This window comes from Leuciscus leuciscus, assembly GCF_965113295.1.
Source record: "Leuciscus leuciscus genome assembly, chromosome: 11".
Lineage (NCBI taxonomy): Eukaryota > Metazoa > Chordata > Actinopteri > Cypriniformes > Leuciscidae > Leuciscus > Leuciscus leuciscus.
The window spans coordinates 20,103,501-20,118,182 of record NC_138735.1 but is presented as its reverse complement, the minus strand read 5'-3'; the positions used below and the strand labels follow the sequence as shown (position 1 = coordinate 20,118,182).

Here is a 14,682-nt window from a genome sequence, read left to right as displayed (position 1 = left end):
TTTATTTATTCCAGATCCAAGACAGTTTAATACAATTGAATTTGAAATGACTTGTACAGCCAAGTTGATTATACTTAAAAATGAAGGCAGCAAGTTTATAAGTCGAAACAGGTGGATTTTTTTTTTTTTACAGTGAGACGTATTAACAAATGTCCAAGGTCTTTTAAAAAATATTTTAATGAAGCAGATTTGTAAATATATATTCACACTGGTTTTTACAGTCCAATGCCTTTTAAATTCTTATAATTCAGTCTGAAGCAGCAATTATTTAAAGTATTTTGCTCCATCCATTCTATATTCTGCTTTATTAAGTTTGATTAATAATAACAATAGATGAACCCTTAAAAATATATTAATAATGACACTAATATTAAGTCATTCAAATGCACATCAAAATATGCTGTCAGTATTATCAGTTTCAAATGTCAGTAATTAATATTATCTTCTATTTTCAGATTAATGGTCCAGATATGAATATTACAGTAATATGAAGTTGATTTAATTAAAAATGCTGCCCAGTTAGTACTGTTACTTTTTCTCATGCTCTTCCCAATCAATGTATCCGCCTGCATAATGCCGTGCCCTGCAAAAAGAAGAAGAAAACAAGTATAACCTCTAACAACAAGGAATATTTAATTAATTGGATCATATTATGTATAGGCTTATAATGAGATCAGTGTGTGTATGTGTGTTTTCAGTAGCCTACTTTGAGAATCCTAGACGATAAGCAATTTCGAGAGCAGACAAACTCCTCTTCCCACTTCGGCAATGGAAAACTATGTTATCATCTTCCTTTTGGGGGGCTTTCACCTTAAACTGCAGTTGAAACTGTTGTGGTGGGAGCTTTAGCGACTCCTCAAGCTGTCCCACTGAGAGAGACATTAAAACCAAGAGTTAGTGTGCACACTGAGAAAAAAAAAAGAAAAAGGAAAAAAAAAACACTGATTCTACACTTCAGATAACGACTTACATGGAATGTTGATGGAATCAGGAATCCGACCAGCCTGGAATTCATCTGGATTTCTGACGTCAAATAGCTGTACGCTGTGATTGGCCAGCATAGCTTTGAGCTGTTCGTATGTCACAACTGACACTGAAATGCAAGATCATATTTGATCTTAGTTGCTATTCTATTATTGTCAATTCATATAATGTTCAGGTCAGTGAAAATCATGTAAGATAAAAAAAAACAAAAACATTTTACTTAAGTCCTGCTAATCATGGTTTGTATACACATAAAGCTGCTTGTTTGGCTGATGGGATACAAAAGATGAGCCAAACAATCATTTTGCTGTAATCAGCAGAAACAAAAACAAAACAATTGCTAAGTGGTTTAGTCAGTACAATTAGCTACAATTTAAAGCATGAATAGTCATGTTTCTTCCTTTAAATTAGACAATTTCAAAATTGCTGCATAATGCATTATAACCAAGTGAAAACAGCTATTAGAAATTATATTCTCCATCCCAATAAATGACAATAGATATGTAGGCATACACTTTTGAGTGTAGTGTGTAGAGATTGAATACTTTGACAGTGTTTTCCTTAAATATCATTGCTTTTTATCAAGTAGATAATAGGCAATGGACCAAAGTTCAAAGTTCTTATGATAAATGACTCACCTGACATTGCAGATTAAATGAAATACAGCCTCTAGAAGTTATTATATCTTCCCAAAAAATGTACAAAGTTACAAAAAAAAATTATCAGCAAAAATAAATCCACCTATTTATTTTGTGAGGATATAAGCGCCTCTTTTGCTGCTCTATACCTGGATAAGGTTGTCCGTGACTGTGATTGACGGTGGAAGTCGTCAGTCCACATGCTGAGATCACTCTATGGCAAACCGGTTTAGTGACTCCAAAAAGGCACAAACGACGTAAAACCTGAAAAGATAACATCTCTAACCTGGGAACAGTCACAGTGACTGCTGAAAATGAAATGTTGGTCCGTCTGTAACCTGCCTGTGTGTTTGGGGTCCGGGAAGATAAAACAGATTATCCGCTGCCCTCTAGCGTCAGGATCGTGTCCAGGTAAAGGACACCTGGACATTTTCACGAAGAATGAGACTATATTAGGGTGATTCCGTTAAGCCTGGTCATTAAATATACCTATGATGTGATGTCTATACAATACAGGGTATAAGGTTTTTATGAGATAAAACAACAACAACAACAACAGTGTTGCGCATCGCATTATCTCATTGGTTGCCATCAGTCATTATAGCCAAATGATTGTTTTCTAAATTGGTTAGATAAAATATCAATATCGATAATGTAAGTAAACGTTACATTGTAAAATTAAATAGTGTGCTTATTCTTTAATATAGGCTATGTTATTAAATGTTTCCTTACATTTTACACTTAATTTAGGCTATCTGTAGCCTAGGCAACAACACGGAGATTTTGGTTAAACCATTATCTTCGTATAATATCCTTGTAGTGAAAAGAGAAACATTTAACATGATAACCTACAGTGTAGCGCAAAAAAAAAAAAAAAAAAAAAAAAAAAAAAAAAAACTAAACCTCTTTAACCAGTGTGTTGCCAGATCATGCTGGAAAAACACCTGCTCAAAAACGATAGCCTTTGAATCAGGTGAGGATATCTGACAGTTGTAGGAACTGGAGGAAATATTCTGTTACTGGTGTGTTACATGGTGTCCGACCGATTACATTACTTTCGTTTTGCATTGTTATAAAAATAAAATCCATTTAATTCAGTTGGACAACGGAGCAGCGCTGGAGTCACGTGACGAGAGTGAGGCGCGATGACTGACTGCACGATGGAGGAGCCGAGGAGGCAAAAGCAATATACAACTTTTGTTAGAAAAAGTTGCATTTCTTCATTTAATATGATTGAGTTTGTTTTACTGTTGTTGTGTTTTCATCAGAAAAATAATAATGAACCACAAATTTGGGGAAAAATCTAAAGACCTTTAATTTATTTGTTACAACCAACTCCAGTAGGCTATAGCCTACCATATAGGCTAATTCGTCTGATTCATTTCGTTAATAAACGTTCTGTTTAATATAAGCAAGTTTGTCATTGTACTGTTTTATTGTTGTTGTGTTTTTTCATTGAGGGTATGAGGCTAACAGGTCATAATAACCAAGTCCATATACAACTGTTATTTGTAAATAAGCTATAAAAAAAAAGCACCCTGCTACTGGCCATGTTTATAAGCGCCTTTATTAAATAAATAAAAAGACCCAGGTTTCTTATAAAAAGTGGACATGGCAACCCCGTTCGTTACACAAAACTGGCAACACCGAGAACTAGACATGCGCTACAGTACGCACACGATGTCCTCTGCCAGTGCGCATGCGCAGTATTACTATACCGGCGGAGGCTGAACGGTAGAGCTTAAACGACACAGGGATAAACTAGACTTTTTTGACAGGTCAGTACGCCAATGTGGATTATTTGTGTGTGACTGGTTTTATTACTCCTATATTATGTTAAATTCAATAGATCTAAATGTTTAAACATAAATATAAAGCAGCTGTCGGATAACCTTATTGGGTAGGTTAGCAGGGGAGCTAACAGAGGCTGCTGCGCAGATCTGGGAGGGAGAGGCGAGTCTGGCGTTAAGACGATATTACCAACAAACCTGCTCTTCAATCGATGATCACTACCCTGTGATAACCTAAAATTACGTTTTATTGCCTTGAATCGACCGTCTTGGCCTCATAGGCGTTATGTACGGTTGGATTGGTGTGTTTGGCGGGGTGTTTTTTGGTGGAGATGGTTGGATAATCGCTACCCTTCACTGCGGGCTGAAGCGCCACTGCCCATGACAAGCTCGGTTCCAATCTGGCTGTTTCTTATCTTATTTTTTTGTATTTTAAGGCATAACAACACAAGTGAACGGGGTACAAATTTTAAATAATAGATATCAACAACCTTCCCCAGTTGATTAATCATTGTACACATTAAGTAAATTGCTTTGTATTTCTAAATGGTCTGAAATATGTTAAATATAAATATTAAACGCAGTTGAGGCAATATCTAATTAAATTTGCATACATTTTTAGAACAGAAATCTGAACATTGGAATAAAGCCAGGTTCAAATGTCTTATTTCATTATGTTTTAACATGCTACACTCCATAAATAAGACAATACGGTCAGAAAAACAACCAGGACAAATAGGAATAAAATGCTAAATAAATCAGGCTAATGATATATGAATAAACCCCTCTTTAAAAACCTTAAGAGTATAAATAGGAATAAAAACGGGAAAGTATGCAGGTGCTACTTAACTGGAGATTTCTGGCTCATTTTGAGAAAATAGCCTTTAAACATATGTAATTGAAATCTACAGATACAAATGAATAAGGTGTAAATAAATAATAATAAACCCTTAACAGTGTATTTTGCTTGTTTTCTTTCCACTAGTCTGAGAGGAGACTAGTTATGGAAGTGAAATAGCCCTAAAAAGATCTGTCGCTACTTCCGTTTTATCACAACTTTAAGTGATGGTTTTGGAGCAAGATTTTATTTGCAAGAGGCTTTTTTATATGTGACACAGATAATATCCAGTTTGTGGCTAAACAACATTATTGACACAAAACCTTGTTTGCTTGTGGCAATCATCATTGAAATGTATGAAAAATATGTTACAGCTCTGACTGGCTGCATTAGTATTCTGTATTTTTACTGCTGTCAGATTAGTTATTAAACAAACGGTGGATATGAATACTTGTGATTGGTGTACTTGTCCACAGCTGAGGAAACAAGTGACATTAAATGATTTTTCGAAGAGGTCTGTCAAAGCCTGTCATCTAGCTGATATCAAGCTACTATTTCTTGGTGATTCCTTTTGTGCTCATCTTGCTTTGATTGTGTCTTTCCAGCAGGCAACATCATGAGTCAGGGGAAGGACAATGCACGTCTCAAAAGCTATAAAAACAAATCACTCAACACAGATGAGATGAGGAGGAGGAGGGAGGAAGAAGGCCTGCAACTTCGCAAACAAAAGAAAGATGAACAAGTAAGAGAATTGGAGATATGAGTTCATATGATTTCATTCTTCTCTAGGTGTTTTGGATAAAGGTAAATATGAGACATGAGAGCATGGACTGAGGGAGTTTTGGGAGAGTTGACAGAACTGTCACTTGATGTGCCGTGTTCATTAAATCTTACATTCACTGAACTTGTCTTGTACATATGTTTTTGTCTTTTAAAAATGAAACATTTGTTGTTATAATTGGGTATTGTTGTTGAAGATTGAGCTGAATTAAATGAAGGTGACTCAATCTAGCTGCTTAAAGGGATACTTCACCGTTTTTTCATATTAAACTATGTTATTCCCTTAACTAAGACGAGTTGATACATACCTCTATCGTCTCAGTGCGTGCACTAAATCCCTCTGTCTTGCGGCGAAACTTTGTTAGCCCAGTTCATTTAATATGGGCCAAGCAGAGAAGATACCAAACACCTCCACGTTTTCCCTATTTAAATACAGTTACTCGCGAAGTGTAACTCGACCTAGGACGGTGACACAAAACAAAACGTTGCGCTTTTCTAAGCGTGTAAAATGGATAACTATTTTGTATGGCGGAATACCATAGCAAGTGCTTGTGAGCACTTCGACTTGGCGCAGTAATATCTTCACTCGAGGGAGCGGGGGCCGGTGAGAGGATTTTTCACGAGTGAAGATATTACTGCGCCAAGTCGAAGTGCTTACAAGCACTTGCTATGGTATTCCGCCATACAAAATAGTTATCCATTTTACACGCTTAGAAAAGCGCAACGTTTTGTTTTGTGTCACCGTCCTAGGTCGAGTTACACTTCGCGAGTAACTGTATTTAAATAGGGAAAACGTGGAGGTGTTTGGTAGCTTCTCTGCTTGGCCCATATTAAATGAACTGGGCTAACAAAGTTTCGCCGCAAGACAGAGGGATTTAGTGCACGCACTGAGACGATAGAGGTATGTATCAACTCGTCTTAGTTAAGGGAATAACATAGTTTAATATGAAAAAACGGTGAAGTATCCCTTTAACATAGATGTGATCATGTGGATTTGTCAAAGTTGGAAGAAAAGTCTCAGTGATCTGAGACTTTGTGTGTTCTTACAGCTGTTCAAGCGCAGAAATGTGGCCACAGTGGAGGAGGATGGAACACTGGAGGATGATGGGATGTCAGACAGTGGATACCTGGAATCACAGGCCAACAATATGGACCAAATCACGGTGAGAAAGTTAAAATAATAGTTAATCATAGTCTTTACTAACTGATGAAAAAAATACTAACTTGTCTTTTCTTCTTTATAGGGAAATGTTATTTCTGAGGACATGATACAGATGATCTTCTCTAGCTCCCCAGAACAACAGCTCATAGGAACACAGCGCTTCAGAAAACTCTTATCTAAAGGTGAAAGACTAAAATACTTGCATTTACATAATCATATTTATGATAAAAGGATGCTAATTGCATCTTTGTAATTCTCCATTAGAGCCTAATCCCCCTATTGATGAGGTCATTGCCACCCCCGGTGTCGTGGAGCGATTTGTTGAGTTCCTGAAAAGAAGAGAGAATTGCACGCTACAGGTGACCTTAATAAGCTGTATCTGGGTCATATTAATACTAGGGATTTGCGAGACTATTCAACTAAACAATACCGCTGCTGTTAGTCGACATTGGAAATGCTAGTTGTTTTAAGTTTACACATTTATCTCTATTTTTATAAAGGCTACATTAAAATACTGTCATGTTAATTTGATTTTACCTCAGACCTTGCATGTGTTGTATGGGAGTATTGTGTAGGTTAGGTCAAACTGTATAACAATTAAGCTTGCTTATAGGCTTGTTATACTACCGTTTATAAGGGTCAATACTGGTATGACATTTTATAAGGGAAAGATTATGAATGATACTTGACAACAACAGATCCTAAATTGGTATCCTAATTAATAGAATACCCTTAAAGTGGAAATGAAGCAGTCAGTCAGGTTAACATTATTTAGTAAATGGATTTCCATTCTAATCAAAAATTATATAACAAACACGATAAATGTAGCCATTTAAAAGAAGTTGCTTATTAGCATGCATATTACTAGGATATTGACTCTTTATTATTACTTATTAAGCACATATTATGCCTTATTCTGCATAACCATATTATACATCCCTCAATCCTACCCAATACCTATACTTAACAACAACCTTGTTCTATTAATAAGTAGTAATTAGGAGTTTGAGGCAAAAGTTGTTGTTAATATTTAGAATTGGACCCTAAACTAAAGTGTGACCAAAAGATGTTTTTTTATAGCTTTTGTAGCAAGGGTGCTGCCATCTTGCAGTTCTACAACCAGTGACATCACGGGGTTGGTTGGCTCCATTTCGTTGGATTAATGAAGATTATTTTAGTTTCGGTTCTGGTCTTTGATTTTTCTGCTTAGTTGCAGAAACTAACTGTTAATTCAGGTATTCTGTTAATAATATTTAGTTTGTAATTATTGGTTCTGCACTGCCAATTGATTGTTGATTTTAATAAATATGTCTACATTGGCTAACGTTGATTAAAGGTCAATCAATAATAGAAGTGGTCTAAATATTAAAGGTGCAATAGGTGGGAAATGCTAACTTTAGCCTGCTAGCATTGAAAGCATACGATCCCACCCTCCCTACAAATCGCTGTCCAAAGCCACGCCACAACCTCATGAACGTGCACAGACCAGAAGCGAGACAACCAGAGACAACATTATTGGATTACATCATGTGTCATTCACCGGTGAGAAAACGTTACAGTACAGTGAGTAGCAGTACTACAATAATGAACGCAAACAACTGTTTGCCTGCCATTCTCGCTCTGTCTGCACATGAATGCGTTGATGACGTTGAGCTGCCATTTACAGTACCTCCTGAACCAAATCAATGAGCTTATGCTGCGTTCATGCTTTGTCATAACCGTAATTACGAGACGGCAACCCCTGAAGTTCTACCTGGAGCTGTTCTTTGGAGAGCTCTCTGAAGGGAGGGTGGGATCTCATGCTTTCAAAGCTAACTTGCTATTGCTAGCCTCTCTGAAATTGCCTACCCTACCTTTAAGTTAACGCTGTATCATAATGCTAGACAAGCACAGCATATGACCTATTTTTCAGCAGTATTCAGTACAGCATTTGACTGGTTGATTTATAGATGAAGTAGCCCATTTCAAATGCATTGCTTAGTTATACACACTGTTTTTTGACAGTCCTCTTGGGGTTTCTTAGACTAGAGTCTGGACGACCAGTCGTTTACAAAATTTCTGGAAATTATGGAAATTAGTCGTGGTGCACGTCCCTAATTAAAATGAACTATGCGGTCTAGTGCCAGAAGAACCACTTGCCAGTCTTAGGCCCCAAGTCACAACAGTGAGACAGTGAGTCATCCGGCATGAGTCTCTCCCAGCACACGCTCGCACTATTGGAATTTTTTATATTTTGCAAGTCTCATAGGTATCTTTATTTAATCCTCTTTGGGTTTTAAATGGTGCATTAGTGAATGCTTTTCTGCAGTATGGTGACACATACTCTGTCTCTGTGCAGTTTGAAGCAGCGTGGGTTCTGACTAACATCGCATCAGGAACATCCCACCAGACACGTGTGGTCATCCAGGCTGGGGCGGTGCCCATTTTCATTGAGATGCTCTGCTCTGATTTCGAGGATGTACAAGAACAGGTAAGCATTTATACACATTTGCATTGAAGGGGCACAAATAGACCCAGTTAGGTATAATAAAATAGGACTTAATTTGATGTAATTTGATCTTTAATTTGATGTGATTGTCTTTGTTTTCACTCCAGGCGGTGTGGGCTTTAGGCAATATCGCAGGGGACAGCACTGAGTGCAGAGATTATGTTCTGGACTGCAATATTCTACCCTCTCTAGTACAGTAAGTCATGCAAGCATTCATTTAAAACAACCATACTGTTGAAAGGTTGTTCTAATGATGCAGGTTCTCATTGCAGGTTATTGGCTAAACAAAATCGTCTGACTATGATGAGGAATGCCGTCTGGGCTCTGTCCAACCTGTGCAGAGGGAAAAACCCACCCCCAGATTTTGCCAAGGTAAAATCTCCTTCTATTTCCTCACAATTAAAAACATCATCTTTACATTTTGATGATTTTTACCATCATCTAACACTAATTTTGAAAACACTAATAATGTACACTGTTAAAATATAGTCTCAAAATGAATATCCATTTTTTTCATTCTGTACATTATAATGTGGGATGTCCAGGCTCACTTTAAATATTTAAAGTGACTACTTTAGTCTTTAGAGTGTGTCATCATGGTCATGTTTGCTTAAACTAGAACATGTTATTAATAATTATGGTTAATAAAATATCTTGAAGTTAATGTTGTTTTTATAATTTTATAAAAATGTTAATTTGTTTTCTTTTATAATATGTTGATGTGGATTATTAACTTAATAATTGAGTAATTTATTGAAACATAATTTAATTAAGTCACATGATTATACACGCCCTTAAACTTAAGGTGAGATCTAAGTTGTATTTGCGTTTTAATGCAGGTGTCACCGTGTCTCAGCGTTCTGTCCTGGCTGCTCTTTGTGAACGATACTGACATTCTGGCTGATGCATGCTGGGCTCTTTCTTATCTGTCCGACGGTCCCAATGAAAAGATCCAGGCTGTTATTGACTCAGGAGTCTGTCGCAGACTAGTGGAGCTGCTGCTGTAAGACATGAAACACAGATAGGAAGAATAATGAATAGCTTAGGTCAGTGGTTCTCAACCTTTGTGATTTAAAGGTCCTCCATTGTCGACTTGACTTTCACAGTCATTTGTGATTTACAAATGGATTAGAGATATTCTTTTTTACTCAATTTCTACCGAATAATTATTTTAGAGCTGGGCATAACCAAAAATAAAAATGTGTATTATATATATATTTTATTCATTTTTGAATATTAGGCTTCCTCATACACACAGTATCCAGGTTTTCCAAGACTGGGGTCTTTACAGAAAAAATTAAATGAGAAATATCTTGATTTTAGCTGATTTGAATGATGATTCATATTATTTTAATAAATTTTGATTCATTCATCTTGAGGTCCCCTGGAAGTTTGCATTGGGCCCCAGTCCCTTCCGGTTGAGAACCACTGGCTTAGGCTTTTAAGAGGGCTTCTCTTCTTTGTATTTTTATTGTCGATACTTGAAAACAGTTTTCTGAGGTTGTTTTCATGTGTTGCAGACATGCAGAATATAAGGTGGTGTCCCCTGCTCTAAGAGCCGTGGGGAACATTGTCACAGGAGATGACCTACAGACTCAGGTAAAATAATTGAGCTTTTTTTTTCTTTCCATTTTTTTATAGATGACAAAATGATATCTCAATATTTTCTGGTATTTTGTTGATAACAATAATTAGACAATATTTTGCTGTGTTTTTTTTTTCTTAAAAGATTTTCTTGCCCCAAGAAAAAGATTTCTTGGGGCAGTTTTACCTTTTATATGGGCAGTTATTTCTAACTTTATTAGGTATATGCATCATGTGAAATTCTTACATTTAATCAAAATAAATAAGTTCAATTAGAGTTTTAAGACTAGGCTTTTACCAATCAAATGAAATCAGTATCAATAGCACATAAGCTCCATCTAAACTTCAGCATTTGGATGTATTTACACTGCAGTTACAATTTCATAAATAATGCTATGAAATTAATGTTATATAATGTAATGTCATTTATTTTGAATATTGAACTATGATTTTTTTAAATGTAATATTTTAAATATGAAAATAAAATGAAGGTCATTGAGTAATTTATTCCTGATTCATTCAGGAACGAAGCAAGTGACCTCCTTTATGAATGGATCATTGAATCATTGATTCGCTCAAAACGCTAATTCATTCAGGAACTAAACTCTAAGCAACTGTGTGTTGCCCTGAGACTCACAACAGATCCCCTGTGGCTTTGGAATTATTTTCGTTGTCGCAATAGAGCAAAAACACTTCTTGTTTATTGAGCTGTTGTGTAAAATCACTTTAAGAAAAGTCTTGAGACATGTTTTTTAAAAGTTGAACAACTTTTAACTTTACATGGCTTTCTGAACATGCGACTCTCTTGTGTGAGACGCGAGTGTAACAGTCACAGATGCCCGTCTAGAGCATGTTTATTTTGAAAAGCAGTGCTGAAAATGCATTCTGTGTGAATGGCTTGATTACAGGGTTGATGTAACCTAGGCCCTGTTTACACCTGGTATTAAGAAGCGTTTTCATCAATCCGATCACAAGTGTATAATGCTAAATACAGAGGTAATTGGGGTCTAAAACGTTTTGAACATGTCCAGTTTCCACCACTTTCATAGGTAATCGAAAATACATTCGCCCGGATTGATTTCCTAGTGTAAACGCAAAAAATAAATGTTTGTGGCGTTCTAACTGCGTTTAACATCATGCAGTGAAAGCACTCTGACAAGTGTTAATGTCAGCTTCCACATCGTTAAAACAACAATTATGATATTATTGTAGCTAATACATACTTCGGATGTAACTTTTCATTTGTTTTCTTATGCACAGGTGATTCTTAACTGCTCTGCCCTGCAAAGTCTGCTTCACCTGCTGAGTAGCCCGAAAGAGTCCATTAAAAAAGAAGCATGTTGGACCATCTCCAATATCACTGCTGGGAATCGTGCACAAATACAGGTGCATGCATGTTTGAACAGTTCAACACATAAACTTCAGTTTGAGTGTCGTTTTCTCTCTCACACTCTTTCTTTTGATCTTTGTAACTTGTAGATGGTGATGGATGCAGATTTGCTCCCCCCGTTGATAAGTATTCTGCAAGTAGCTGAGTTCCGCACAAGAAAGGAGGCGGCGTGGGCCATCACAAACGCCACATCTGGCGGTTCTGCTGAGCAGATCAGGTGAGACAGATCACTTCTTAAGCCTGGTATTAACGTGTCATTTTTGTTTGGATCACTTCCTGCAGCAGCAACCAAGATGGCTATATGTATTATAATGCTTTGATCTTCTCCTTAGGCATCTTGTTGAGCTTGGTTGCATCAAGCCTTTATGTGACCTCCTGACTCTGATGGATTCAAAGATCGTACAGGTGGCCCTAAATGGCTTGGAGAACATCCTACGACTGGGTGAGCTGGAAGCTAAACGAGGAGGAGGAATCAACCCCTACTGCGCGCTCATTGAGGAGGCATATGGTATGTTAGCCGTCACACTTTGAATGTGATGAATTCATTTTATGAATAATTTTTAAACCTGAAGGTTTAACACCAAAGTATACTTCAGTTTTGATGTCAACACGCATACTATGCTGATGAAGAAATGTGAACTGTATACATACTTTGAGCTTTAAAGGATTTGCCTAGTTCACCCAAAAATGAAAATTCTGTCATTAATTACTCACCCTCATGTCGTTCCAAACCCGTAAGACCTTCGTTCATCTCCGGAACACAAATTCCTGAGAGCTTTCTGATCCCTCGAGTTCAACCTTTGTTATGAAGCCATGATAACTTTTTGTGCAAAAAAAAAAGACTTTATTCAACAATTTCTTCTCTTACCTTCCCCTAGTAAACACAGTGCAGCGCCACCGGGTTCTACGTCAGAACGCCGGCTCATTATTGGCCAGCTCTTCAACTGAGCCGGTGTTCTGACGTATAGTTCTATTGAATGGGGTGGAGGAAAGAGTTTTCCATATTTTTTTGTCCTTAACTGATCAAATGCCTGTAATTGGTCTCTCGGGTCTTCAGTTGCTTCATTAAATCCCAAACTTTCAACAATAAATAATTTTTAATGTTAAGCAGTGTAAATCTTAATGTCATTAATGATGAAAACTTGATTTTAGGAGATCAGATTTTCACAAGCTATTTCATGTTTCAATTTTGATGTTCATATATTAATATATAAAAGGTTTTATTTTTTGCATCTCCTTGTGAAATTACTTTAAAAATAAATATGACCAGACATATGACAAAAAAAAGACAAACTATGATGACATTTTTCTATTGCTTTCCATCAGGGTTGGACAAACTGGAGTTCTTACAGGGTCATGAGAACCAGGAGATCTATCAAAAGGCTTTTGACCTGATCGAACGCTACTTCAGCACAGATGATGAAGATCCGGCTCTGGCACCTGCCGTTGACCTCCAGCAGCAGCAGTTCCTTTTCCAGCAGTGTGAGGCTCCCATGGAGGGTTTCCAACTTTAACACTTCCACTCACTCCCTTATTCTCCAAGCAATCCACCCTGTAGGGTGAGAGACGCCCCACTGACCCAACAGAGCGAAGGATTTAACAAATGAACATTTCAATTAGAGTGTGATATACAAGAGCGTGTGTTGCCGGTCAACCCATTTACCCCCTCTTGTCCTTCTTCCCTGATGTCATTGGCCCGATCCGGAACGATGGCGACATGCAGAAAACATGACCAGTAGACATTTACATATGACTAAAATAACCCACTTCCTTCATTAAACTCTCATTCAGCCCTTCAAAGCACGCGTATATCCCATCAGTCCCGATTCAGGAAAACTGCATCCAGCGATGAGTTTATAGAAGCTGGAAAAGCACAGCTTGTGTGACGTGACTGCAATATTGACTTTTCATCTATTGTAAAACACTGGACTGACCATGTGACTGTGTTTGCATGTCTCCAAAATCCCCACCCCCCTCCCTCCAAAACAAAGTGACGGCCAATGTACGCCGAAGGACGTCTGCTGAAGGCAAGGCACTTTTTCCTTCCCATTTGACCCAGACAACTCAACGACGGACTAAGGGGTCCGGGCTTTCTGACTGAAAATGCCAGTCAGACTGTCTTTTGCTTTTTGACACACATTGAACATTCCGACAATGACAGAACTGTACAGGCTCCGCCTCTCCTTTTAGGGTTACACATTTGCACCTTTGGAATTCTGGGAGTGGGAGTCTTCCTGCTCACTGAGACTGCTGGACAGACATAAAGACAGGTCCTGTATCCTGTGCATTAAAACCATTTGATACTTCAAGGACAATTTCACACGAGCATCATCTTCATCAGCACTTTACGTTCAGAACAGACCCTTTGTTTAGATTCGATTATCTGTAGTCAGTTTTAGTCCCTCGAAACGCTTCTCAGGATATCAAGGTGAAGAGGAATGGTATCTGCATTACGGGATTCATTTACAGTAAACACTAAGTATTTAAGAGTGCTGAGAAAACTACCCCTTCAAGCTTCCACCATATTTTAACAAGCTGTTGAAATTGAGATGAAAGGCTTTAGCTTTCCGATGTTTGTGAGAAAACTTTAATATTAATGTCTAATCATGGTGAATGCACACACATATTTCAAACACAACATATGTGACTAGAACTATATAAGACAAAATACAGAGCAGAAAGTTGTTCAGTACTTTTTGGTTTTCTGTTTTATCTTATTGTTTTTGTGAGGGTTAGAATCTCTTGATACCGAAGGTGCCATAATCCTCATTTTAAAAAATGGAGGTGGAAAATGACAAACAAATGGACTTTAAAGAAGACTAAAAACTTATCAACACATTTAAACATAAAATTCAATGGGTATTAGCTCAAGATATGATTGTTTACTTTGTTTTTCTTATTTCATTGTCAGATTTTCTTCCCAAGAGATGACCAGCTCTTTGTTCAATACTGCTGTTGTATTGAGATTGTGTAACTGTTCTCTGTTACGCCATTTGCATAAATGCTGTTTCATGAAGCTCAGTGGTCA

General features: G+C 37.2%; 2 protein-coding genes across 3 annotated transcripts; one reads left to right on the top strand and one right to left on the bottom strand.

The window, feature by feature from the left end:
• Positions 1-158: 158 nt before the first annotated feature.
• On the bottom strand, positions 159-1,975 carry LOC309509057 (thiosulfate:glutathione sulfurtransferase). Of its 2 annotated transcripts, none has more exons than XM_082183572.1 (4): positions 1,772-1,975; positions 971-1,093; positions 707-869; positions 159-583 (listed from the first exon to the last, which is right to left on the bottom strand). In XM_082183572.1, exons 1-4 carry the CDS (start codon positions 1,899-1,901, stop codon positions 529-531), a joined length of 471 nt encoding a protein of 156 aa, XP_082039698.1. In that variant the 5' UTR covers positions 1,902-1,975; the 3' UTR covers positions 159-528. The 2 variants fall into 2 exon arrangements, with proteins under 2 accessions (XP_082039698.1, XP_082039699.1); XM_082183573.1 differs by having other exon boundaries at positions 1,623-1,905.
• Positions 1,976-3,251: 1,276 nt separating this feature from the next.
• On the top strand, positions 3,252-14,670 carry kpna1 (karyopherin alpha 1 (importin alpha 5)). Its single transcript, XM_082183569.1, has 14 exons — positions 3,252-3,400; positions 4,856-4,992; positions 6,080-6,193; positions 6,275-6,374; positions 6,457-6,551; positions 8,531-8,662; positions 8,788-8,876; positions 8,953-9,052; positions 9,520-9,683; positions 10,201-10,279; positions 11,525-11,650; positions 11,744-11,871; positions 11,987-12,162; positions 12,981-14,670. Exons 2-14 carry the CDS (start codon positions 4,867-4,869, stop codon positions 13,166-13,168), a joined length of 1,617 nt encoding a protein of 538 aa, XP_082039695.1. The 5' UTR covers positions 3,252-3,400; positions 4,856-4,866; the 3' UTR covers positions 13,169-14,670.
• The last annotated feature ends 12 nt before the right edge of the window (positions 14,671-14,682 follow it).